Below are 26,766 nucleotides of genomic sequence, written 5' to 3' on the forward strand. Positions count from 1 at the left end.
ACGCACATCGAACACGGCGCGTCGTGATGTCTACATCGATTTAAGATAGGTTTCTTTTTTAAAGTTGGTTTTAAATCGCATGTCAGTGTATTTTGGAATGTTGTGTAAATTATGGATGTATAATTCTATGGCATTATAAAATATAATTGTTTTGTGTGCGTTACAGTACTTCGGCTGTTTCAACATTTTTAGAACAATTCCGTAAAACACACTAGTGAAGGAAAATTTGTTGTCACTTTGTAACAACTAAGATTATTGAAATAATTAGGAATAACACCACCCACCTGTGCCACCAACCCACAATATTGTAAGTGGCATATCTCCACATCTCAATGTATAAGTGTAATTGATTGCAAAAGAATATATTCTAGATAATTTCACTTATGAGTAGGGTCTACGTACCTTAAATAATGTATTGGTAGAAGCAATACACGCCACGTCTTGAAATAATCACGAGGGACGAACCAATGTAAATTTATATCTTTATATAATGTTTTCTGTATTGTGTGATATAGCGTAGCCCACATACTCTCCTATTCCCAGTAGAAATAATAAACCTCTATACTAATTAGTTTCAATGTATATGTTCATATTTGTAACAGAAGGAAAAACATCATATTGAGATGAAATACATATAACATTAGGTGTGTATTTAATACACATGTTCGATTTCTGGTACTACGTGGTTAGCTTATATCAACAGTAGCAACCGTAGATAGCATAACATCACTGCACTGAGGCTATATTACGTCACAGTATTAGACAGCGACGTGATATTCCGGTAGAAACTTGTATGTGAGCAAAGGTTGACGGTTTCTATTTTTGCAAATACCGCGGATCGGTAATGCATACGAATTAAAACTGCCGTCGTTCATTCCCATCAAACGTTTATTTTTAGCAATAAGACACCTAAATGGAGTTATTTAACATAGTAGTTGTTACACTGGTCATGATAGGATAATACATTTCAGTCGTCGATGGTATACTAGGAGTATGTAGCGACGCGGCACCGCCATTGCTGTAGCTGTGGGAATGACTTAGGCGTTAAATGGTTAGGTGATAAACATCTGTACACACACTGCTTCCATAAATATGCCATGTCCTTGCAATCTGACTACTAGCCACATCCGTTAAATTGTATACCGATTCAGTACTGTTTTACCGCACAGCTGCCGTACAGACAATCCAAACAATGGAATAGAAGGTTAATTTCCACAAAGCTAGGGTGCCCAAATCTGTGAAATGGCAAGTCAAGAGCAGAAATAATTAACAAGGTACGATCCTGCGTCCAGCTCATAGAATACGGAAGATTGAAGAATATATATTTGTAGACGGTCTAGATTATGGATAAACGTGAAGAGATAAAACGCTCCGTGGAGAAGTTGTTTTTAGGCGCAGCCGAAAAAGGGGACAAAAAAGCAATAAAGTATGCTTTAGAGAACGTCGTGGGATTGGACTTCAACTGCGTGGACCCGAACGGCAGGACAGCGTTGATAATAGCGGTGGAAAACGCGAGTACAGGTATGTCAGTCGGCATTTATAATTTATACTGTAAGCAGCCGAATCACCCCGGGGAGAGGGCATTGTTTTCGCACTTGGCTCATAACCGAGTCAACTATTTCAAAGACAATGGTTTCATTACCATCGAATCCTATATACGAGTAATAAAAATAGTTTAATTTCTGTTAAATGACATTCCGGCATTGTTCGAAATAATATATAGACCTGTGCCAGTTTACTAAATGTGTCTCGTTAATTTTAACACAATTTAGACAGGCGTGTGTGATATCGGGATAGCCTGCACTAAATCGGGAGTGAAGTTACAGATTCAAGTTTTAAATTATCACCCTTAGACACGAACATATTCTGGAAAAAACATTTTTGACTACAAATCGGCGCTGTAGCTGTAAAATATCTTTGTTCCCACTATCATGATATTCAAGTTGTTTGATGTATGTGACCGCGTGGTTACACGGCGTCGCGCACACCGCAAGTCATTGACCGTATATTGTGAAGCAACAATTTTTGAATCGCTTTCAATGCATTTATATTCCGATACCTGTCTCCCGCAAATTTGAGAATGGTAAAACAAAATTCAAAACATAATGTTCCCGTAATCGGAGCACATATACTAAACAACGATTCTAGTTTGATTTAAGTTGTTATTCTTGGTAAACTTTAACTATTGACGTTGCCATAGATACATTTTGGCACTGCGATTTGTCCGTAAATGCATAATAAATGAATGAATCCCCCGAGTAGCCATGTATAGCCTCTGTCAAGAAAACACAACTACTATATCTCTCTGGAATTCATCAGGGATGGATACACATGCAAAGAATCCTCAATCTTCTAGAAACGGCCTTCACCGCAAGCACGCCACTTCAAAAACCCACACAATACCGCCCTACCGTGTATAGCTGTAGACCAAGCGAGTAGCTTATGTCACGCCAATACAGTTTCTGCATGCGTATACAATGTGTAAAATATTTCGTAAAATGTTGTATTGTCAGCTCGATCCCGATACCATCAATAAATGAATATGGCATAAAAATACAGTCTTTGGGAAAGGGTAATGATCGGAGACATATTGTGGCATACATATCACTGTATAATTGCAATTTATTTCAGTTTTCATAATTCTAATAAAATACATATTAATGAATCAACGCTTGGTATCGGATTAATTGCATAACACATATGTCACATATCCCTTCTCCTGACTGAACATTTAGCCGATTCTGGCAATGTGATATCAGTTATATCAAAAATAAACAAACCCATCGTTTTTGCTATCAGTATATTTTGATTTTTACATCTGAGAAAGAACATTAATAGTGTTTCCAATTGTTGAAAACACCGCGAACAAAAAGCCAGTGATTACTCGGGCGGAGTTACGTCACAGAACGTTCTATGTTGCTAAGACGTGCACTCCTTTATTCTTATAGCCTCTGCGTGAGCTGCTGTAGAACGCCGGTCGAGAAAACAAAACAAACTCAAGTTTGAGAAAACCTCGAAGAACCAAATCTATATATGTTGCACAATGTAGAAGTAGTCTTGTTACACTACTCAAGAGTTTCAACTAGCCTAAAGCACAGGTTTTGTTTTTGTGAATTTTCTCCCATTGTTTTCACCGTTTTGGGTTGCCAGGCTGTGAAAATGCCCGGATGCTCACTCCCGAGAATAATATATTATATCAAAACAAAATTACAATTTCAACTCAAACATCCGAAATAACCTGTGGTTGATTAAATCTAATGAAGAGTGAATGACTTTCAAATCAATTGGCGCATTGCTTCACAAATCTAAACATTCCAGTGTAATATTAGAAGTCCTTATTTTTAAACGTGTTTAGGTCCAGATCCTATTTCTAATAACACGTCTGGTCATGGGTTTACCTCGGCGGGGGAGGTGTATAACAAGTGACTGGAAGGTGACGAGTGTAATGTCCTCGTGTGTTGATGCGTGGGCGCAAGTTGTGGTATGCATGCAATGTATAAGTGAACGTTACGCTGATGGCGATGTCTTGTTATGTCACCTATGTAATAATACCACACAGTCGAACTATAACATATTACATATATATATATATATATATATATACGTGTAAATTATTTAAAGTATTAAACGTAGAAATATTTACTCTACCAAAAGTGAGTCAAGTCAGCCATATGCTATAAATACAAATACTCGATGCGTTGACCCACTGTATCGTTAAACTACGGACCGTTGGTGATGGTTTTATTGCCGGCGTGGGATTGTGCATATTTTAACATGTCGTTTTTTTTATAAATAAAATTTGGTCACGCTATTATCTGAGATCTACTATTTCACAAGCATGCTTCCCAAGAGTAAAAACTCTCGTTAGAGAACATAAATCGCTTCCAATAGCAGAAAGGTACTGTATTAAATAGCAACCGTTTAAATGTACATTTAGATTGAGTATGTACACTCAGGAAATCGAAACGTATGTCATGTGCTACATTCGCGGGTGCATCGCTTTCACAGAAACCATTACATTGAATAATACGTGGCAATAATAAGAACATTGCGATGAAATGACGGCCGTTACTCTGCTGATGGTATTTAAATAGCTACGGAATTCTTGCCGGACTCTATTGGTTTCCTTCACAGTGAAATCAGTATTTCGTCCTTAATACAGCAGGTGTGTCGCGAATGCACTCAACAGGGCACTTTACCACGGCGTTTACTCTATTTCCCCTTGAATGTTTTTCGACCATTTTGTACCCCCCCCCCCCCCCCAAGTCTGGTAAATTCTGCCAATCTGGAGATAATCTCCATTTTGTGCGCATGCGCGTATGCACTGACTGGTTGGCAAGAACAGGTTGTTCGCACCCCAATATAAATACTGGTGCAGTTCGCGGTCTCTGTTATTAAATATACATGTATGTGTAAATGTTAAGAGCTAATGAATAAAGTATTACATAATTGTTGATTTAGACACAAGGTAGTTGTCAGAATTTCTCGATAATTCGTAACAACTAGAACTACATATGATTTTTCAGTATATGTACCCGAACGAAATTTTGAGATATGGTTATGACTACAATATCTCCAATTTCAGGGGTGTTTGACTCATTCTTTGTGCGAAAAGTAGTGACCACACTTTTTTATCGGGATTTCGTGAGCACCAGTCCAAAGTAAAGGCATCCATCAATCAGCGTTCTTGTAAAAACTCGCATCAATTTCAAATTTAAACCAATAGATTTTGCCGTCTCATATCACGTTATAGCTTTACTGACAAAAACACGCGTTCGATGTTTTCATGGAAACGCGACAAGGCATAATTGTGAGGTGAGACGCACGCAGCAAACTAGTAAAGATACAGAACATTTAAGTGCATTACAAATTAGCATTTTGCTGAGTGAAAGATTTCACATAAAAAATGAAAATAATAAACAAATTACCCGAAATTGTGTATAGTGTTACGCCTATTCTGTACTTTTCCTACTCAGAAATCGGTCAATACAACGTAATTCAAAAACCTAGTCCTCTTATCTACGGATCTTTATTTGGCGGGAATTCAGGAAATTCCTGCAGTATGGGTGTATTTATATTCCAAAGTGGGCACACCTCCATATTAAATATTTTAGTAGATGAATACTGCTTTTTCTATGGGTGCAGCCTATTGAATCGACAGTCAGTGCGCAGACTTCGTATTATGTTCATTTGACCTTTATGTCGTGTCAATATGTGGAAGAGTGATCACATGCATGAATGAAACACATTCCTTACCGCATTGCATTCTTTATATAATTCTCTTCTGTCTGCTCATTAACCCTTGCATACTACCTCTGACAAAATGATTGAATAACAACAAATTACTATTAATGCATATCCAAGTGATTTACATCCGCGGAAAAATCACAGGACAATGACTATATTCTCATTATTTAGCTGAAACGGACATTTGGTTAAATTTCCAATAAACAGTGAAGCATTCATTGTTGTTGTTTGATGTTGTATGCTAATAATCAAATTTAATTATAACCATAATCTTATAAAACACTAATACGCATGCGCATTTATCGTTACAGTACGACTGGAGAAACTATTGCAAATAGTTCATGATAAATCACATTCAAGTTTAGTCAAAAACATACAAAGTCATCACTAAAAATTACACGTAATTATACATATTACATCTTATTACCAACATAATAATAATAATAATAATAATAATAATAATAATAATAATAATAATAACTTACATAATAGGTGAGTGTTCTCATTATTTAGACGTGGCTGAGGCCACAATTCGAAGCATGTCAATGCTCTGTCTCATTTAACATTATTAAAATTAATTCAATTTAAAATTCAATTATTATTATTGAAACACTTCATTCTAATTAAAATCTGAAAACAAAAACTCGACGTGGGCGACGTCCTTCGTCATAATGTTGTAAATTAAGCAATACAATCATGTTGCACTGAACACGTATATTTAAAAACATGTCATTTTTTCTAAATACAATTTGGTCACGATATTATCTAATTTAAAAAAAATAAAATTAAACAAAAAAACAAAAACAAAAAAAAAACAGTTGCATTCTCTGTTCGACGATCGACAATTAACTGTATTAAAATTAGTTTTCGAAGTATTTTCTATTTTCCACTATAGTAGACTTCTGAGTTGTTTACTGTATTTCCTCTCTTTTGTAATTTTACTCATGCAACCACTATGTGCATATTGAACAAGGTAAAATATCTACCTCCTAGGTTAGCTCAAGTTGGAGCCATATTGGAAATAACAATGCATGATGGGAATTGTGAAAACAATAATAACTTAGTTGATAAACGGCACAATACGTCATATTTCGATCAGTATAGCTCGCGGACACCGTACCTGTCAGATGTTTCGTCAAGATATTAGAAACTGAAAAGGTTTAAAACTAAAGTTTTGCCGACAATAAAACTTAAATGCTCCCACCAAAAGAAACCCACACAAATTACAAATGAAGTACTTCAGTCATTATATGGATACTATTGGAAGCAATATATTGATACACGAGTGTTTAATGGGATTTGATGTGATTTATTGACCATTGAAATGACAAATCGTTGGTCAGCGGCACATTTAGCGGCACTGGGATTCGAGCACACTTCCACGATGGCCACTTGAAATGATAACGTGTTGACAATTCCATCGCATAATAAGTTATTACGTAATATATTATCAAAAGGTCTTCGTTTGATTGTTTTAGTCACAAACTATCACGAAATAAGATCTTGATGTACGAGCTTAATTAATCTAATGATAGTGTTGGACGCAGTGCGTGTGAAGATGTATTTTAAGTCGGAAAACGATTACATTCACGTAATATTTATACGATCATACTAAAGCACTGTCGAAACATCAACCAAGAGTACCCACGTGACCATGTCTAGTATATACTGAATGTATGAACGCCTTGCACACACGGAGAACTATAGTAATCAAGTTACAAAATCTATCTAGGATGGTTTTAATGTCTGGTATACACATTATCTTACTCACAGACTAGCACTGAACTAACTGAATGTGTCAATCCAGTAAGCACTGGCGTTAACTCAAAAACAAAATAATAACTTTAAGCACACACTCAAGCAAATTAGAATGAGATATGTCCGACGTTTTTATTCAAAGATTTGTAGGAGGAAATATATTTAGCGACAAATAATTGTTTTTTATTGTTGCTATAGAAATAGTGGGCTAGAATCTGTTTCTTCAAATTTTACCATCTATCTAAGGTGAAGGTGTGACCTGCCAGTTGGTCAGGTTTGAACCAAATCGGTCTATTCCAAAAAAAACATGAAAGACGACACACACACAAAAGTAATTATAAGGGCAATCCTAGCGGAGCGGATCGCCGATGCTTGTGGTTACAAAACTCGCGACCATACCAAGTATAAAATTACCTGACATTTTGAGTCCTAATTATTGTTTGAAATAGAAGCATTTACGCGGTTCAGTATACGGGTTTGCAAGAACTGTGCTCAAAATGTGCAGGTCAAAAGTATATTATTAGAAGTAGATACCAATTTAATCTTGGTATTTGACTCCACTCTCTGAACCCTAATTTGAAGAAAAAGATAAGGTAATTGTGTACAGATTGCTTGCTATCGATATCTTTGATTTGATTTATGAGATTCTAGATTTCTGCATCTCATTTCAGATGTCATTGACATACTGCTGGATCATGGTGTTGACTTGGGAGACGCATTGCTGCGAGCTGTAGACAAACAGATAGTGTCGACAGTGGAGGTAATTTGTGAACATATCAAGAAATCCAATCAACTGGTAAGAGAAACTGACTTACATAAATTGATTAGACCTTCGAGATGTTGCATGTGACCCGTTCATTGCTTCGTGGATGAGGCGGAGGTCGATGAGGAAGAGGAGGAGAAGAAGGGGAAGTAGAAGGAGGGGGAGGAAGAAGGGGGAAAAAAAGGAGGAGGCGAGTGCGGAGAAGCAAAAATAGGAGAAGCGAGAGATCGGAAAAATAAAACCAAAAATTGGGTTCATTGTCAGCCTATCTGGAGCGTTCCGTGGATGTCATACGGTCTTTATCCGAATAATATTCAGACGTGTCGATGTATACATTGAGAAATACCCCGCGTGCCTCTAATCCACTCAATTCTACACCCTGCATGAGGGTATTACTATTTGTTAAGTAACCATTTCGTTTTACCAATGATTTTGGAACGACATTAAGATTATTGCTGTATCTCGGGTTTAGTATCATGGTTGTTTAAGCACTGGCTTTTTGACCTCATCACAATTATGTCAAACGTAGTCTTGACGTGTATCATCATGGCTGACAGAGTTACTATTTCCTTCCATCCAAATTCAATCAATTAAATATACCTATGATTTGAACGTCATAAAGATAAAGCGAGCTGTGATAGTTCAGTTAGAGCAATTACTTTAAGAGTCAACGTGGATTACCAAGACATTGCGTGTTAATATTCATACTGTATTCTAATTTATCCTAAAAATTATCGTTTACAGAAGCCACGATAGTACGTTTTTATAAAATGACGTACGGCGCAGATGCGCGTGCATTTTGAATTAATTATACGTACCAGTAATTATAACACATGCACATTTGCACAGTTAATCAAATTAACACTATATTACGCGCGACTGAAAGTTCAGTTATGTGCAGTGACCACACAAACACTGCTACGACGCACCTTCGGGGCAAACGCGTATTATATCATGTCGTTCTCTTACTCTTGTTGCAAATGAATGGCGTTAGAACAATGATTTTCACGCGCGTATCGACGGGGAACGCGTTTTAGCCAACGGTCGCGTTTCTGACTTTATACTGAGTTTTATTCGACTAATTCCATATAACTCATCCCTTTAGTAGCACTGTACAAGCAGTATGTGATAGTAAAAATTATATAAAAGAAATTGTGTTAAATCTTGCCGTTCTCTGCATGTCAGTTGAAGATAACCTCCTTTCATATTTTGCAGGAAAATCTTTACTGCCGTTCTTTAAATGGGGACTTTCACCCTGATCTTACGCCACTTGTGTTAGCAGCGCACCACAACAACCATGACATCATCAAACTTCTCCTGGACTATGGTGCTAAAATTGAAGACCCAGAGTCATTCAGCTTCACATCCGCCAAATTTACGCTCCAGCATTCACAGGCAACTCTTAACATCTATAGGGCCCTGGCTAGTCAAGCTTATATGTCACTGACTTGTAGCGATCCCATCACAGATGCGTTTAAACTGAGCTCCAAGCTGAGGGAGCTGAGTGAGAGAGACTACGAGTTCCGAACTCTGTATTTAGAGTTGACCACTCAGTGTGACGAGTATGCAGCGGATTTACTGGGATGCATACGTGATACTAAAGAACAGGTGTTAGTACTGAGTCACGATGCGGAAAAGGTTTCAGCTGGAAGGCGAAATAGTCTGGAACTCCCCGTTGTGGAACAGGCTGTTAAGCATAAACAAAAACGGGTAAGTGTTGTAAATCAAAAGCGGGTAAATGAATATGGGAAAGTCGCGAGTGGGACTTTGTATTTACAGTTGTATTTCACCTTGAACAAAGCCATACATTATCGACAATTGCAGGTAAAAGGCTAGCTGTGATGACAATTAACCAAATGTTCCCAAAAATAGATTCGGAATTTGTCGCAAAAATCCATTTTAAATTTGAATAGTATATACTTTGCAAAAAATGTTAAGAGTCAACTTGAGTAGTGTTTGATTGTAAAAGTACTCGGTTTGTTGTTGCGGTTGAAATGCAAGCTATTTATTGCTAAGACATCTGATAATAAAGTATAATATTTCCAGCGAAACACAACATGATTTACAGGCGTCGGCCAACCAGGCATTCATTTATAGATGAACATCAAACTACAGTATTTACATGTAATGTGTTATATTGTTGTATTGGTAAACTGGACTTTGGGTTATCGTGTTCTGAATAAGTTGTCAAACTAATATTTATTTGTAAGATTTAATCTCGGTTCTTATACACATGTGTGCTGATGTTTTGGTATGTACAGTAACACACGCCAGGTTGCACATGTTGTGTATTAGTGCTTTTTTCCATCGAACAAACTGTGTGTTGCAAAGCAAGATCTCTAGTTTATCATAGTTTAATACTGTGAAGACGTTATTGGGTAATAAAGTAGAGTAGGGGTCTATCACGTATTACAGTGGTATCTATCTTCTGTGTGCACAGTTGTAAGCACTCAGCTAACACACCAAGAACAGGTGGATAATCAATCGTGTATATAAGTCTGTACTTTAACCCATCAACACTGATGTTTTTGCAATCTTATGTTTGTAATTGTTGTATCGCGTTTCTCTCAATTCCGTTAATTTGGAATAATAAGAAATTAACAGTCGTCGAAATTTGTAGTATATTATTATTGACAGTGTTACATATTTGATTTAAACCCGGCAACCCCAGCACACTATTAAGCGTAAGACAGATGCGTATTACAAAGAAACATGTAACAACTAAAACCGCAAATACTTGTGTTTGAAACATAACCTTCCATTTATGCAAACAATTAAAGAGATTAAACGCAGATTGCCTATATACATGCCAGCGTAGTACTTTGATGTTATATAGATATTCAAAAAGACAAGCGTTCGTTGTTGACACGTTTTCTTCAAATCTTCAAATGATTGAATAATGATTAGTGCCCATATATTTAAAGGCAGTATTCCAAACCCAGGGATTGCACCAAAGAATCATGGGACACTATTGTTTATGTTGTTTACAATGTTGATCTATTTTTTTGTTATCCATTGTAATTTTAATCCAGAAGTAATATTGTTGTGAGATTAGGCTTAACTTGAAGTGCCCCTTTAAGCTTATAATGGACGTGATGTAGATTAGCGAGATTCGCGAGTACTATTATTTGTGATTATCCAACTTAAATAGTGCTTAATATTTACATACTTAAATATAGTAAACTGTTCCATTGGAGCAGGCAAGGACTAACCATAGACTCTAGTCTCTTTCTAAGGTCTATGGTCTAACAGAATAGCAAATTAGTGTATATCCGTCAATGGCAGATTTGTAGTATGTATTTCCCATTTATTTGAAAAGTTTAATCCGAGAAAGGTCCATTCTTCAATTGTAAAACATTATTTGCTTCTGTTTCTGTTTTTGTTTAATCCGACACGGTGATTTCAATACCAGACTGCTCACCTCCATAACCATCGTAGAAAGAGACCAAGAAAACGAAACACCAATCAATTTCGCGATTTATGTCACTGTCTACATTATAGTGTATGTCACAATCTGTGTATGCTGCGGGTTATATCCCCGATACTAATATCGCAAAATAATGGGTTATACCACATGGCACTAATAGTTGTATCGATATAATGGATTACGTGGCGCGATGTTGGGTTATATCGCACGATATAATAGATTGCGTGGCGCGATGTTAGGTTATATCGCACGATATAATGGATTGCGTGGCGCGATGTAGGGTTATATCGCACGATATAATGGATTACGTGGCGCAATATTGGGTTATATCGCACGATATAATGAATTGCGTGTCTTGATGTTGAGTTGTATCGCACAATATAATGGTTTGTGTAGCGCGATGTTGGGTTATATCGCACGACTTATTGGATTGCGTGGCGCGATGTTGGGTTGTATTGCACGATATAATGGATTGTGTGGCGCGATGTTGGGTTAAATCGCACGATATAATGGTTTATGTAGCGTAATGTTGGATTATATCGCACGATATAATGGATTGCGTGGCGCGATGTTGGGTTGTACCGCGCGGTAGTGCGATACATTGAACACTTTAATATTAGTCACTGTACATATGCTATCTATGTTTATTCACAGTTTATAGCCCATCCTCACTGCCAACAACTGTTAATACAGCGATGGTACCACGGCCTGCACCAGTGGAGGAAACACAGTCTATTCAAGGCTATGATGTACACATTATACTTCGCTATCAGCTATCCAATGTATTCCATATGTTATATTGTGGCACCGGATTCGAAATCAACAAAGTTACTGCGGTCTCCGTATGTTAAATTTTCTATGCAAACAGCTTCCTCTATGGCATTCCTGATACTATTAAGTCTCCAAACATTAACTATAAATATAAAACCGTCGAGTCCAGAGGAACTTTTACATATAGCACAGTACGGAGACAAAAAAGGCCCATTCTCTGTGACAGAATGGTTGATTATAATATTTATAATAGGTAAGAATTATCATATATTAATATATGTTTATATATCATATGGCTGAGATACCGATTAACTCTCTTGCAACTCATACCTGTACATGTACCCTAAAAATCCCACCCACGACTAGTCATTGAACAAGAACTTGCAAGATGAACTTACAAATCAATGTGTTCCTCAGAAATTGGACAATTTAGTATTTTGGAGTATTTAGTGTACACACCAGCAATTTTCACTTTTTATTTTTAAGGCATGACGTGGGAAGAGTGGATATGTGCATTTACGAAGGGATTGTCGGCATTCCGAGACGACATCAAATCCAAGATGTTTGATTATACGACGTTTATTCTATACTGGACGTGGGTTGTGGCTCGTATAATTCTCTTCTCTCAGGTAAACGCAGTAATTGTATCGTGTTCTATGTGTGGCGTGAAGTACGGTGCTGGTGTATTGTAGTGTAGTGTAGTGTAGCGTAGTGTATCTGAGAGGTGGAAACCGCGACTTAAATGGTTTTACTTACTGAATTTATATTTTGACAAAACAATATTTCTACTTGCACTTCATTTAAATGGATGCAACGTAAATAACAAGTTTTTATTTATTTCACAGTTACATCTAAGATCGAATGTGTCCACGCCTACTTCAGTCAATGGAGCGTTGTTCAATATGTCCAGCATGGACTTTGAATTTATCGACGATGAAGATTATGGTGGTATCAGCGGTGACGAAGTTCAGGTCACTATTTCTACGGACATTCCTACGACCCAACCACCAAACATTGAACAGTACTCGCTACCCTTTTCTGCCGTTTTTGCGCATGGCATGTTCGGCATTGCCAAAGCTTTGAGTTTTCTTCGTCTCATACGTATTACTGTTGTTAGTTTACAAGTAGGACCTATGCAGATATCGCTGGGTAGAATGCTGCTGGACACCACCAAGTTCATGATGATATTTTGTTTAGTATGGATGGCGTTTGCATTTGGACTAAACCAGCTTTACTGGTTTCATGCAAATGAATCTGAACTAGAGTGCTTGATGGTTGGGGCGGAGAGCTGTAAACATCCGTTTGCAACGTAAGTGGGCTTTACATTATAACTTTACGCAGATACACGACGTAAGCGGGCATCAAATTGTACCTTTGCCTTAGAACACGTTGTAAGATGGCATCACATTTTAACTTTACTCCAGGATATAAGTGGGAATCACATTTTAACTTTACCCAGAAACACGATATAAGTGGGCATCACATTTTAACTTTACCCAGATACACGTGGGGATCTCATTTTAACCTTACCCCGGGCACGATGTCGGCGGGCAACTCATTTAACTTTATTAAGAAATACAGTGTTAGTGGACATGACATTTCAACTTTACCCCGGGGCACGTTGTAAGATGGCATCACATTTTAACCTTGCACCGAAAACTATGTAAGTGGGAAACCATTTTAACCTTACGCTGGGGCACGATGTAAGTGTGCATCACATTTTAACTTTACTCAGATACACGATATAAGTGGGAATCCCAATTTAACTTTACCCAGATACACGATGTGCGTGGGTGCCACATTTTAACTTTACCCAGATACACGATGTAAGTGGGTATCACATTTTAACTTTACCTAGATACACGATATAAGTGGGAATCCCAATTTAAAGGGGAACTAAATAGAGCCTATTTTGGTGTTTGTATTTATCAAGTTATGTATATTGATTATAAATTTGAAAAAAAAATTAAAAAATTGATTATCTTCAGAGTTATGATGATTTAAATATGAGAAACCATAAACCTGCGAAGGACTTCCGTTTGCGCCATCTTGCCATAAAAAAACGCCCTCATGAGGTATAAACAGGTAAGGTAACAAAGCATGATGACGAAATAGTATCTGATTAAATATAAGCAACTTAGGGAGCCATAGTTAGCTGGACTGGTGAATTGACTTCTAGTCTAGGTTGTTTCGACTTTTACGTTAATGTTATTTACAAGCATATCAACATACAAACATTATGGATGTGCGATTGTTTTTAGTCTAACTGTCTAATAAATGCTGTTTCCAGTACTGCACTGTGCGGCGTGCAAATTATTCAAAGTATCGATGCTGGAGTATGCAATCTTGAGTTCGTAGGGTGGTGGTGGAAACATTTTCGTCCATGTATTCACGGGGCTGCACTGGCAAATCATGGGACAAGTGTCGCAGGAACACCAAGCAGATTGTTCACAGACTTCCGTGTAATTTGAAATAAAACTTTCATCCGAACAAGGGGCATCGTCGACGATATACTCTCATCACTCACACTGGACTGATCTGAATCGTCACAGTATACCGTACTTCACTGATAATAAGCCCGGAGGCATGAACACGTAAAGGAAAAGTAAGGGATGAGTTTGTACTCGAGGACCAACTCAGAAAAAATTATTTTGTTTTGGGGTTAAACACTGTAACCATCTTGCAAACAACGAAAAATTATCCAAAAGAAATATTCGTTCACCACGCCGGGCTCGGGAAAATAATTTTTGAAAAAAATGCGTCATTGATTTGAACGATACTTACAATGAAGAAACAAACATGTTCATAAAAAACACACACATTTTATTACAATACGATTTACATACTGTCTGAATTTACGGTGAAATAATGGGTAGGGTCTGTGAGGAAACAGTGGACGAAGGCATTTATCATTATCTTCGTTTTGGTATGTTTTCGATCGTACGCAAACTCTCGACGCAAAACAATTTTCCACCATGAGGTTTTTCAGCACGATTTGACCTGGAACAACTTCCTTTGACATAACAGGTCATGTCTTTCATTAACCAATCAAAATGATGTGTCGTAATGATGAAATTTTCCGATTATTGACGATGATATTTTAGCGCAATGCGGAAGTGAATTACCGCAATGTTAAAATGCGATCTGTAGCACTGATTGCAACGAAAAAACGATGATTTTTTCCCCTAAAAACTGGCGATTCGCAATTTCCGAAATATAAACGACGGTTAATAGTAACCGTGGGTAAACTGAGTGTGGAGGAAGAATTTAAACACCTTTCTCGGTCGCCAACATGTCTCATCGTTCAAACCCTAGGCCTTTCATGATAGTCTCAAAGTAAACCATGCCCGATAACCAGGTACACGTCTTGACGATCACATTTTTGGCTTTTCGAAGGCTACTACTCAAAGAAATATGAATTACTCCAGAATTGCAACATCGATGTTCATCCTGAGTAAATGACAGAATAGAAACGATGCGAATCACGTTGTGTACGTTCGCCATGCACTCTGAACTTGAAATTAATGCGAGTTTTCTCATAAAACGAAAAGCATGAACCAAACTAACATGCCAATCACGATTATTATGAAATGAAACACACCTTTTACACGCATATTTTAAAGAATATCGTCGACGCCCAGTAAAAACACTCTGGGCTTATAATCGTGAATGCCCTCAACTCGATAAATACCAAGTAAAAACATAGGGATGGGCTTCATACTCGAGAGGGGCTTGTGATCGGGGAAGTACGGTACTTTAACGCAATTGGGCTTTCACTCTCAGAATACTGTGGTTCAAACGCATAAGGCTCAAACCCAAGTTTTAAAAAGCACATTGTGCATATAAAAGTTGAGTTTATACTAATAGTACACAATGCTTGGCAGCATGAACGGCTATGTACAATGGCGTATACGAATGCGATCAGATACTAAAACGTCATAGCTTTGAAAAGTACCCGGATGTTAAATATGTTCGTTCGTTAATTATTCCCCTCCATGAAAGACCTCCATGGCAAGCACTTCAAATGCCTATCCAAGCTACAGTTATAATTAAAACAAAATTAAACCACTGCAATATTATTTCGAATACAGTTTAGAATATACACAACTATAAATTAAGGCTGCATTTAGGTTCGCTTTAACTTTACCTAGATACACGATGTGCGTGGGTGCCACATTTTAACTTTACCTAGATACACGATATAAGTGGGAATCCCAATTTAACTTTACCCAGATACACGATGTGCGTGGGCACCACATTTTAACTTTACCCAGATACACGATGTGCATGGGCACCACATTTTAACTTTACCCAGATACACGATGTGCGTGGGTGCCACATTTTAACTTTACACATATACACGGTGTGCGTGGGTGCCACATTTTAACTTTACCCAGATACACGATGTGCGTGGGTGCCACATTTTAACTTTACCCAGATACACGGTGTGCGTGGATGCCACATTTTAACTTTACCTAGATACACGATATAAGTGGGAATCCCAATTTAACTTTACCCAGATACACGATGTGCGTGGGCACCACATTTTAACTTTACCCAGATACACGATGTGCATGGGCACCACATTTTAACTTTACCCAGATACACGATGTGCGTGGGTGCCACATTTTAACTTTACACATATACACGGTGTGCGTGGGTGCCACATTTTAACTTTACCCAGATACACGATGTGCGTGGGTGCCACATTTTAACTTTACCCAGATACACGGTGTGCGTGGATGCCACATTTTAACTTTACCTAGATACACGATATAAGTGGGAATCCCAATTTAACTTTACCCAGATACACGATGTGCGTGGGCACCACATTTTAACTTTACCCAGATACACGGTGTGCGTGGGCACCACATTTTAACTTTACCCAGATACACGGTGTGCGTGGGTGCCACATTTTAACTTTACCCAGATACACGATGTGCGTGGGTGCCACGTTTTAACTTTACCCAGATATACGGTGTGCGTGGGTGCCACATTTTAACTTTACCCAGATACACGATGTGCGTGGGCATCACATTTTAACTTTACCCAGATACACTGTGTGCGTGGGTGCCACATTTTAACTTTACCCAGATACACGATGTGCGTGGGCACCACATTTTAACTTTACCCAGATACACGGTGTGCGTGGGTGCCACATTTTAACTTTACCCAGATACACGGTGTGCGTGGGTGCCACATTTTAACTTTACCCAGATACACGATGTGCGTGGGCCTCAATTTTTACATCTTGTCTCAGAACATAACGTAAATGTAGTGTATATATCTATACATTCCTATATATTGTATAGAAAAATGCGTGGAATCCGCGTTATTTTCATTTGAACGTTATCGTACAATTCCAGCAATGTCAATTCTCTGTAAAACCAAAAAACGGAACAACATGCAGGATTTTATATATTATTTTATACATTATACGCGTCCACTTTTCGAGTGTAAATCAAAACACTCTGTGAACATTGGAGTGATTGATCTGTTCTATTTCAACAGTAAATGCAAAAAGTGATATTAATATTTCAAAGTTGAGTACTCAGTATCCAAGTGTGTATGTGAAGTAGGGTAAGACAGACACATATTTCTGTCGTATTTGGATTTTGTTAAAACAATTCTGTCAAATTCTGCCAGGCTAGTTATCTGAATAACTTCGACCCAGGTCTATAATCAACCCGGTACTCTTATTGTTAGTAGGAAAAGAAACGGTGACTTTAGTTTCACGCAAGACAACGTTAAATTTTGCTCTGTGCACAACATAAAGTGACACGGATACGTTGAATAAAGCGACGGGCGGGTGACTTCAAAAGAACACAATCTTTGATTAACACTTTCTCATTTAGCATAATATGATTGTTGTCCTTAGAATATGATATTGATTGTAGTTCAACCATATGACTAAAGGAACAAGTGTGTACGTTAGATACCAATACAAACACAGAAGATATACTTTGCCATAATGTGTTCACTTAGTGTAACATAGTCACTGACTGTTTACACAGTTGCTTGAGAATACCGAACACAAGACACATTCTTTATACTAATCATAGTTATAATATTACCACCCACGACTAGAACAAACACGTGTAAAATAGATTGAAGTGATTCGGAAACAGAAATTCTATCGCAATAAATGTTGGTATTCAACGCATGTCAGCCGAATAAATATACACTTCTAATTTCACAAGTTTTTGTTTCATTAAAACTTCAGATTTATATCGTATTTAGCATAAACCTTCCCGAAAAAAATAAACACTCTAAAATAAAATCCACAATATTTGCACACATTTTGACGAGAAAACAAGCCTAAAGGGTAATACATTTGACATTGTGCGGGGTGGATAAATTGTGGCACGAGGAGGGTTGTTGTTGTTGTTGTTGGCGAATATTGTATACATGTACCCCTAAGATTAATTCTATCCAGTCATCGCGCAAATTAGTATTTGTTTTCTCTTTACCCACGACAATTTTAGGCTGAAAATTCCACCCGATTTGTTTTAAAATGGTGAACTGTGAAAAAGTATTTACATTACACAATAGGAAATGATTTTTTCCCTACATTTTTATAGGATATCCGGAACACTGAACTCTTTGTTCTGGGCTTTATTCGGAGTGAACAATCTAGATAGTTTGACAGTAGAAGGCGATACAGACTGGGTAATAGAAGTTGTCGGCTACATCCTGTATGGCGCCTACCACCTGATCGCCATAATTGTCCTACTGAATATTCTGATTGCCATGATGAGTAATACATACACTCGAATCGATGTAAGTATCTTTCATTAGGAAGTGCAGGTAATTAGTCTTATTGGTTTGGACATCCCAACAAGGTCATAAAAAGTGTCATTAATGTGATTACGATTATATGTCAGCTGTCCGAATCGATGATTTATATCTGGGAATATTATTCACATAATTGCATACCAAAGAACAAAACAGTGAGAGAGGTCCGGTTCCATGCTTAGAGTATTTTACAAAATACAAATTAGATGTATAAAAGTTATTTCACGATTATAATTTGATTTGGTTTATTCGTGATGCGCTTAGCTTGTGAGGTGTAAACTGTCAGAGCGGAAATGCATACAATATATCAAAAAGTATAAGTGATGTGTGAGACGAGCTCGAACAACCAAATCTATATATGTTACACACGTTATATTGTTAAACTATTCAGGAAAGTCTAAACAACCAACCCAAAAAATATACAGTTTTGTTGAGAGTTTTCGACCGCTGTGTTTACCAGATGGGTTGTCGGGTGGTGAACATGCCCGTATGTTCGTTCCCGAGAATAGAAAACATTTATTTGTTTGTTTCAGATGGCGCCGATCTGGGTGTAACGTTTCGCAGTCAGTCGTCCGTAAGCCATCGTCGAAGCAACAACGTCCTTTTACGAATAGATAAAATAATTGCAGTGATTCTTTACAAAATATTCTTTACATTGAAAATACACAGGCCCTAAATGTATGTCTATTACAAAACAAATCATTCAATAACCAATTTGGCGCTTCTAGTTTCTTATAGGAGTGAATTCTACGAGTTATTTGTTGGCTATCGGAAAGCATATTGGCACAGTGTTAAAAAAGACCAGTTTTTATTGCGAATGAGTATTAATTTATCTGCACTAAATTCTAACGCGGGCCGCGTGACGAATGTGACATGTCGCGTAACGACTGTGAAACGAGGTACATGGACATATTTGCATTTTACATAATACCGAATACATACCATTAACTGAAGTATTCTCACGGCCGATACAGTGATCATGTACACGCAAGTCAGCTTGTACGTTATAAATTATCTATAAACCTATAGAAAAGTCGTTCACTATTTAAAAGAAATAACCCTAACCCCAACGTTTCATTCAAATCCAATTGAGAAAACTGGTTGTGCTATAATAGTTCTTCGATGTGCCGCAAAGTCAATCAGATTCTGGGCGATACGTCTACGCACACGCGCAGACTGGTCTTTCGTTGCAGGAGCGTGTATTCATCCGCGGTGACGTCACGGCGATCGTTTTGACTGGTCGACTGCAGTTTTCAAATTTATAAATGTTTATGCGCTTATGAACCGTAAATAATGTAAACGACTGAAAGCATTCTATCCAAACGACAGTTATTCGTAGCACGGACGCGTGCAGTGACTTAGGCTGATGTAACGCGGTTTAATTTATGCACAAACACAATCGCCCGTAAACTCAAATGGCCACTAAGACTCGCTGATAGCGAGAGAACCACGCTACTTTTTGTTGCCCTCTCAAATAGTCTACTCATCGCGTCCACTGATCCACTGATTTATGACAAAATAGTTATTTGGAAATATATGAGATGAGATGAGAAAAATGAGGGTGGGAGGGGGCAAAAACAATATTTTCTTGCTTTCAACGGGATCTCGGCGGCCATTTACGTGGATATTTACACAAACAGCGTCGAACACGGACCACAACTACGAATCAACTGTTCTAAGACTGTCAGAGATATTAAAACGGCAAACCTTTTTTTTTACATCTGTGTAAATACCGTGCCCAGTTTCGTTCTGACCATATTTACAACGCACATGTACGATGTCGGCGAACACTAAGATTTCGATTACAACTACTATTTTTAACATATTTAATCGATGTTGTTATTACTACTAACCATAACACATGAACTTAATATTGCGCTATTATTTTTCAAATGGCTGTAAAAAATAACTGGAATAGATACAAAGTTAACAACGTAGTTCGCACACAGCTGCTGTCGCCGGAAAACTTTAATTACACGGCGTTATTATACCTTTATTGTTCAATTGAAGACCCGGATGGACATTGGAATTGTATAGCTTATTTAATTGATGAAAATCAATAATATGTACACCGTACGTGATAAACTCAACAGTTAAAAGTCCCATCAAAATGAGGGACCACTTAATTTCATAAATAGAAACTTCCGGAAAACTGACTCATACTTACATATTTGTTTTTTTGTTTGCTGACCTTCGACAGGTGTCATACCTGCAACATTATTGTTAGACAAATCAAACAAAGGTGTACATGCAATTTACTCATGAATATGGACTCGTAAACAATTATTAAAAATTAATTATTTTCTCCCACTGCTTTCAGGAAGATGCAGACATGCAGTGGAAGTATTCCCGATCACAACTGTGGATCACTTATTTCGGAGATGAGAACACCATACACGCACCGTTCAACATCATTCCAACTTCAAGTACACTAATGAAATTTATTCGACGATTTAGTCGGAAGATGAATAAAGACTTCGAAGCCAAAAAAGCTGTAAGAGGCATCCCTGTTTTTACTCTGCATGTGTTTCTTTATTTCATTTGTACAAAATTGTATAATTTGCGATAGTTTTCTAACAACTTTTACATGTCGTGTTTGGTTAGCGATTAATTATCACATCATGATTAATTATTCTGTTGTAGTCATGAATTTGAAAACTCAAAACAACCTTGCACTTTCCTATATCTGTGACATTTTTTATATATGAGGTACGCTGTTATCAACAAAAACTCTCAATTACTAAGTTTAAACGTGTTATAGAGTTGTTTCATTTTGTGAATGACATGCCACTCAACATTTGAAATAGCAACAGTTACTTTCAAGTCCCGTTATGAGAAATTCCTGTAAACGTTCCTTTCAGATGGGACATATCTAAGCATGTAAGTGGATATTAGGGGACTTTAATAGGGGATTCTGCTGCAACCCCACAAATGTAACTCAGATTACCCTGTAATAAGATATTTATAAAATTATTCATTGACATGCATACCGATTCATGGTTATACTTGTAAATTGTAAAATAATGATATATGTAGATCTGACAAATAACGCTCTTTTCTCTACAAAACGCCTCATAACAGCAATTGGTGGCCGGTATCATAACAAGTCAATAGTTCATTTTATTAGATACTTAATATATAGACATATTGAACTCACCTGTGCATTTAGCGACGACATTTTATTGCAATTGTTTTCTAACGTACCCATAATTGTAAAATGTCGTGACGTTATATTTTAATAACGCATTCCGGCTGTTAAACGGAGTCTATACCTGAATAGTTTTCGAGTTATTCCCCGATAGCACGTATAATCGAAGGGAGCAGCTGTTAGTAATATCATCCTCATACATATTTGTTTTTATTATTACGCACTTATAAACAAACATGTAACTATGATCTGGTATGATCAATTTAACTTGAGCCAATATGACGCTGTCCTCAACGCGACGTGATTATTAAATTTCGGGAAATAGTTTTTTTCTGAAATTGAAATTAAAGTTTTAGGTAGAATGCTATTCGTGTGTGTGTGTGTGTGTGTGTGTGTGTGTGTTACATATGCGCATATTTTAGCGCATAACGCAGTGACAGCAAATCGTGTCAAAATCTGTCTATAATTAATTGTTTTAGATTTAGTCAAGAGTATTTGACTAATTTGATGGTCCACTGTCTTTCTGTTTTTTTGAGAAAAAAAACAGTAAATTACATTACATAAAATTTCATGAAGTTTTAGCAGCAGTTCACATAGACCAAAATATTATTAAAATATTGTCAATTTTGTTAATGCTTCTAAACATCAAAAAGTGCCCTGTAAGTCACTATATAAATTTGTCCACCATATATCACCGGGAAAAAATTAGAGATGTTGAGATATATCCTTGTCATAAAAAACAATGGTAAAATGCCAGAAACAGAACATGCTGTTTTCACTGAATTTTAGATTTTCTCCAAACAAAGTATGATGACCCCATATTTTCAATTCATTTATTTGCAATATATAAATATATATCGTGAACGTGATATACAAAGTATGACAATATTTTTATTACTACTTTAAGTCTATAGCTCAACATTCATCGTGCCTTGTTGTGTTTTATATTGTCCCACGCGATGCATACAACAAATGCAAACATGTATGTTTGTATATTAGAACGCGCGCTGCATAGCGATTATGGCGCGCTGCGTGATGACTATGGCGCGATGCGTGATACGCTGCGTCGCGAGTGTGGCGCATTGAATCTAAGCTTTTGCTCTTCTCAATTGATTACAGATGATGCTGTCAGTAAAGGGGGAAGAAGAGACTGCATACCGGGTAATGTATATGTATTATCTTTGTCATCTTTAAACTTACAATGTTTTAAATGTGGCTGTGACCGTCATGCATAACAAATAGATCAACGGAACTCAGACGAATACGACACCAGTATCACATCGTCGACATTTATCATCCACTCCCACATGACGCTGTCATCCTATGAATACTAATCAATTCTAATGTGTTTTATGATTCAAGTTCATGGATATCCTAATTAACGCGACAGATACAAAATGCAATTTACAGGTTCACGATACTCCCGATAACCTTTGAATTTGTTATATAGCATTTTAATGTGACAATATACATTTGTACGCAGCCCGGTGTGGTCAGTTAGGTTTTAACCGAGCTTTTAAGTTCCTTTTTCGATGTTTTTTGCATGAAGGCCAGGAAGCGCTTCCTACACACAAAAATATTTGTATTTTGTAGCCTGATCGTACGTAACTTAAACGATTATGAATTGTATAATAATAGTCTTTATTACGTGCAATTGATAATAAATACCCTTTGGAAATTTACAATAACAAAAGTATTATAATCTAAATACCGGTAGCGGTCATTACTATCTGAATCAACCACCAATTAAAGCAGCAATATATTTACCCAACATGGCCTGGCCAACATAGGAAAATATAATACGAAGTCAACAAAACCTTAAACATATATGCTTCATGCATCGTGGAATTAAGTAATAACTTCATCAATCTTCCATGTGTTGCATTGGACTTTAACATAATATTGTCAGGAAATGTCATAAGCATTCAAGCATACAAGTTATTAGACTGGAGGAGAATGTATAATGAAGTGTAAAACATTCCGACCCATTTTTGTTAAATACGTACGCATATTGTGAGCGTTTACGATGTAAACGATGGGTGTTGCTCGGCGATGTTTACAACGCGGTGAAATACATTACATACTGCCTGACTACCACCGCTTTTTAAAGTTGAAGTTCTTTCTATTGCTACATGTAATTCTGTCATCAGTATATATACTTATTTGCATGTTTTAAAACGTCACAGCTATCACACAGCGTCCTAATAATAAGTCCCAATGCGGCTTATTAAAACTCGATTAAAAAATAAACAAAAACATTTATTTATATGATTTTTGCAAACGTCCTGCGTAACAACTGTGCTGCGCTGCGTAACAACTGTGCTGCGCTGCGTAACAACTGTGCTGCGCTGCGTGACAACTGTGCTGCGCTGCGTAACAACTGTGCTGCGCTGCGTGGCGATTATAACCTTTTAATTTCTAGTACTAACCCATAAATTCTGATATCATTAATTCAACAGGAAGTCGTCAAACGTCTAGTGCAGCGATATCATTTTCGCAAGATGAGAGGAGAAGACGAAGAAGAAGGTGGTGGTGGTAAAACAGGGCCCGACCCATGGATGATGGCACTGAAAGAGGACATTTCAGGCTTCAAGTATGAAATGTTCGAAGCCATTGGCGATATGGACGTTAAAATAGACCAATTGCGAGCCAAGATCGAGGAGGATGACCCTTCCGCGACGGATGATGAGAAACGCGACTGTAGTACAACCAAGGATGACGATATGGCATCTCCCATCACGACGACGGAAGCCCAAGAGGACATCGACGTCGCCGCAGAGATTCTTCGTGCTGCGGGAATTGATGGAGATATAGCAGAACTGGATGACGATGAATTTATTGACATTGATGACCTCACCGATTAGATAGGCTATTTTTAAATACAAAGCTTTTTATATATATATGGGTTTGATGAGTCGTATGTTTCTGTAATTCATTTTATTTCGAAAATGATTCTATAACTTTTGTGGTGCATACGTTGCGGATAAAGTCTGTCATATCATCAACGAACACTAACATGATATATATATATATTTATTTCAAATCGGTGTTGAATGTTCGGACCAGGTCCTCGTTACACGCTGTACAATGACGAGATCATATGCCGTTAACCGAAGACCAATTTAATGGAGTAATGTGAGAGTCGTTATTCTAATTTACAAGGTAATTACTGAAGCTTGCGTCAGATTTACTGTCAAGCTATATGACGCTCACTACGAATGCATGATGTGAGCAGACATATACTTTATCCTGAGTCGCCCCTAAATAAGACGGCTCGAAAAAGTGTGTAATGGACGTGTTGCCGTGTTTATGTGGTCGTTATTTGCCTGTACTTATATTATTTCGTATAAAGTGTATTCTTGTTTACAGTGTAAGATGGTTGTTCGAAGTATCACTAACCTAAGATTGAAAATACCAATGCTGTACTACCAAGTAACAACCACACATGGTTGCTGCCCTAGGGTAAACTGTCAACATTCCCCAAACCCAATCAATCAGCGACTCAGCGCTCCCGAAATTAACCAGATGGTTTTAACATACGAGAGCCCAAAAGGTGTTTTTATATGGATTGAATAAATGATGTCGGTCTATTGGTTATGCTTTTACAACCTTTGGGAAAATAACATGTCAGTTAATGCGTAGTTAATTGCACATTCCCCGAGATTTCAACTGCAGTTAATACTTGCATATGTTTCGTCACGCATCAACCAAAGCGTACCAGATGTAAGTACGCATGTATTGAGGAATTAAAACAAATCGTTTCCTATTATTTGGCAAGAAAAGTTCTGGTTGATTAAAATAATAAAAACAATTAAAACATCTTTTGCTTATTTATTTTTGAGTTGCGGACTGACTTGGATTATTGTAAATTTTAATTCAGATGACAAGTGTATTAAAATGAATTTCATTTCAGGTATTGTTTCCTGTATCCGATTCCGCTCCTTAATAAGTAACCTTTAGTCAATATGCAAATAAATTGTCCGGTATGTAAATGAACTTTTATCATATTTTTGCAAAATTAATAAGGAATCAGTAATCTGTCGGATACACACTGCAGACAGATACAATTAACATTCAATATCCCCGGAAAATATCACCTGGATATAGATGTTGCAGATAATTTCAAAAGAAATGAAACATAGGACAAAACGTTTACATTTTAATCACATGTGGTCTCCATACTTGTGAAGTTCAAAGCCATTTTGTGTGTATTATGCTTACAAACGGTGTTCGCTGAATTGACATTTTTTTACTCACGCAGAGCTCCGCTGGGTAGCTATGTTTTTTGGATAATGGCCATGTTTACATAACGAGTCAGTTACATTCTCATCCTTTAATCTCCTGAGTTTTAATGTTGAATATATTTTGTGTGTAAAGTCCATGTACACAGTTTGACGTCAATTGATAGTTAATAAAATTGTTGGAAGTGTTTGTGTAAGTGTAATATAAGCGTGGAGTGACCGATTCATACAAGGTCACGCGGGTTGTATTAGTGTAGCAATCATGAAGTCTGCACAAGTAACTGTAATTGTAATGTACTTCAACCTAAAACTGTATTATTTTGTATTTGTGTTTCCAAACTGTATTGTAATAACACCCGAAGGCTCAGTGTGAACTAATTTGTGTACATGCATTATATATACCTCAATAAGTACTATAATAATCTATACTGGAGAGGGGGGAGAAATATGCCCCCCTAGTATAGAAACGAAAGTGTGGCTTACAATAGAATATAGCAATAAATAGAGTTATTAATCATTTACGTAAAGTCGATTCTCTTGATGTTATTTTGCACTAGTTGACACGACCAGCGCTGAATAACTGTATTGATGTGTGCGTGTGTATGAGAATGACGTA

The 26,766-nt window shown here is 37.2% G+C and overlaps 1 protein-coding gene across 1 annotated transcript; it reads left to right on the top strand.

Moving 5' to 3' along the window:
- The first annotated feature begins 1,217 nt into the window (after window positions 1-1,217).
- On the top strand, window positions 1,218-26,677 carry LOC102810376 (short transient receptor potential channel 4-like). The gene is made up of 10 exons (XM_078007769.2): window positions 1,218-1,521; window positions 7,677-7,801; window positions 8,984-9,478; window positions 11,850-12,219; window positions 12,453-12,595; window positions 12,812-13,275; window positions 18,548-18,746; window positions 21,082-21,255; window positions 23,029-23,070; window positions 24,369-26,677. Exons 1-10 carry the CDS (start codon window positions 1,344-1,346, stop codon window positions 24,771-24,773), a joined length of 2,595 nt encoding a protein of 864 aa, XP_077863895.1. The 5' UTR covers window positions 1,218-1,343; the 3' UTR covers window positions 24,774-26,677.
- The last annotated feature ends 89 nt before the right edge of the window (window positions 26,678-26,766 follow it).

The sequence above is a fragment of the Saccoglossus kowalevskii genome, chromosome 18, assembly GCF_978046115.1.
Source record: "Saccoglossus kowalevskii chromosome 18, keSacKowa6.1, whole genome shotgun sequence".
Classification (NCBI taxonomy): domain Eukaryota; kingdom Metazoa; phylum Hemichordata; class Enteropneusta; family Harrimaniidae; genus Saccoglossus; species Saccoglossus kowalevskii.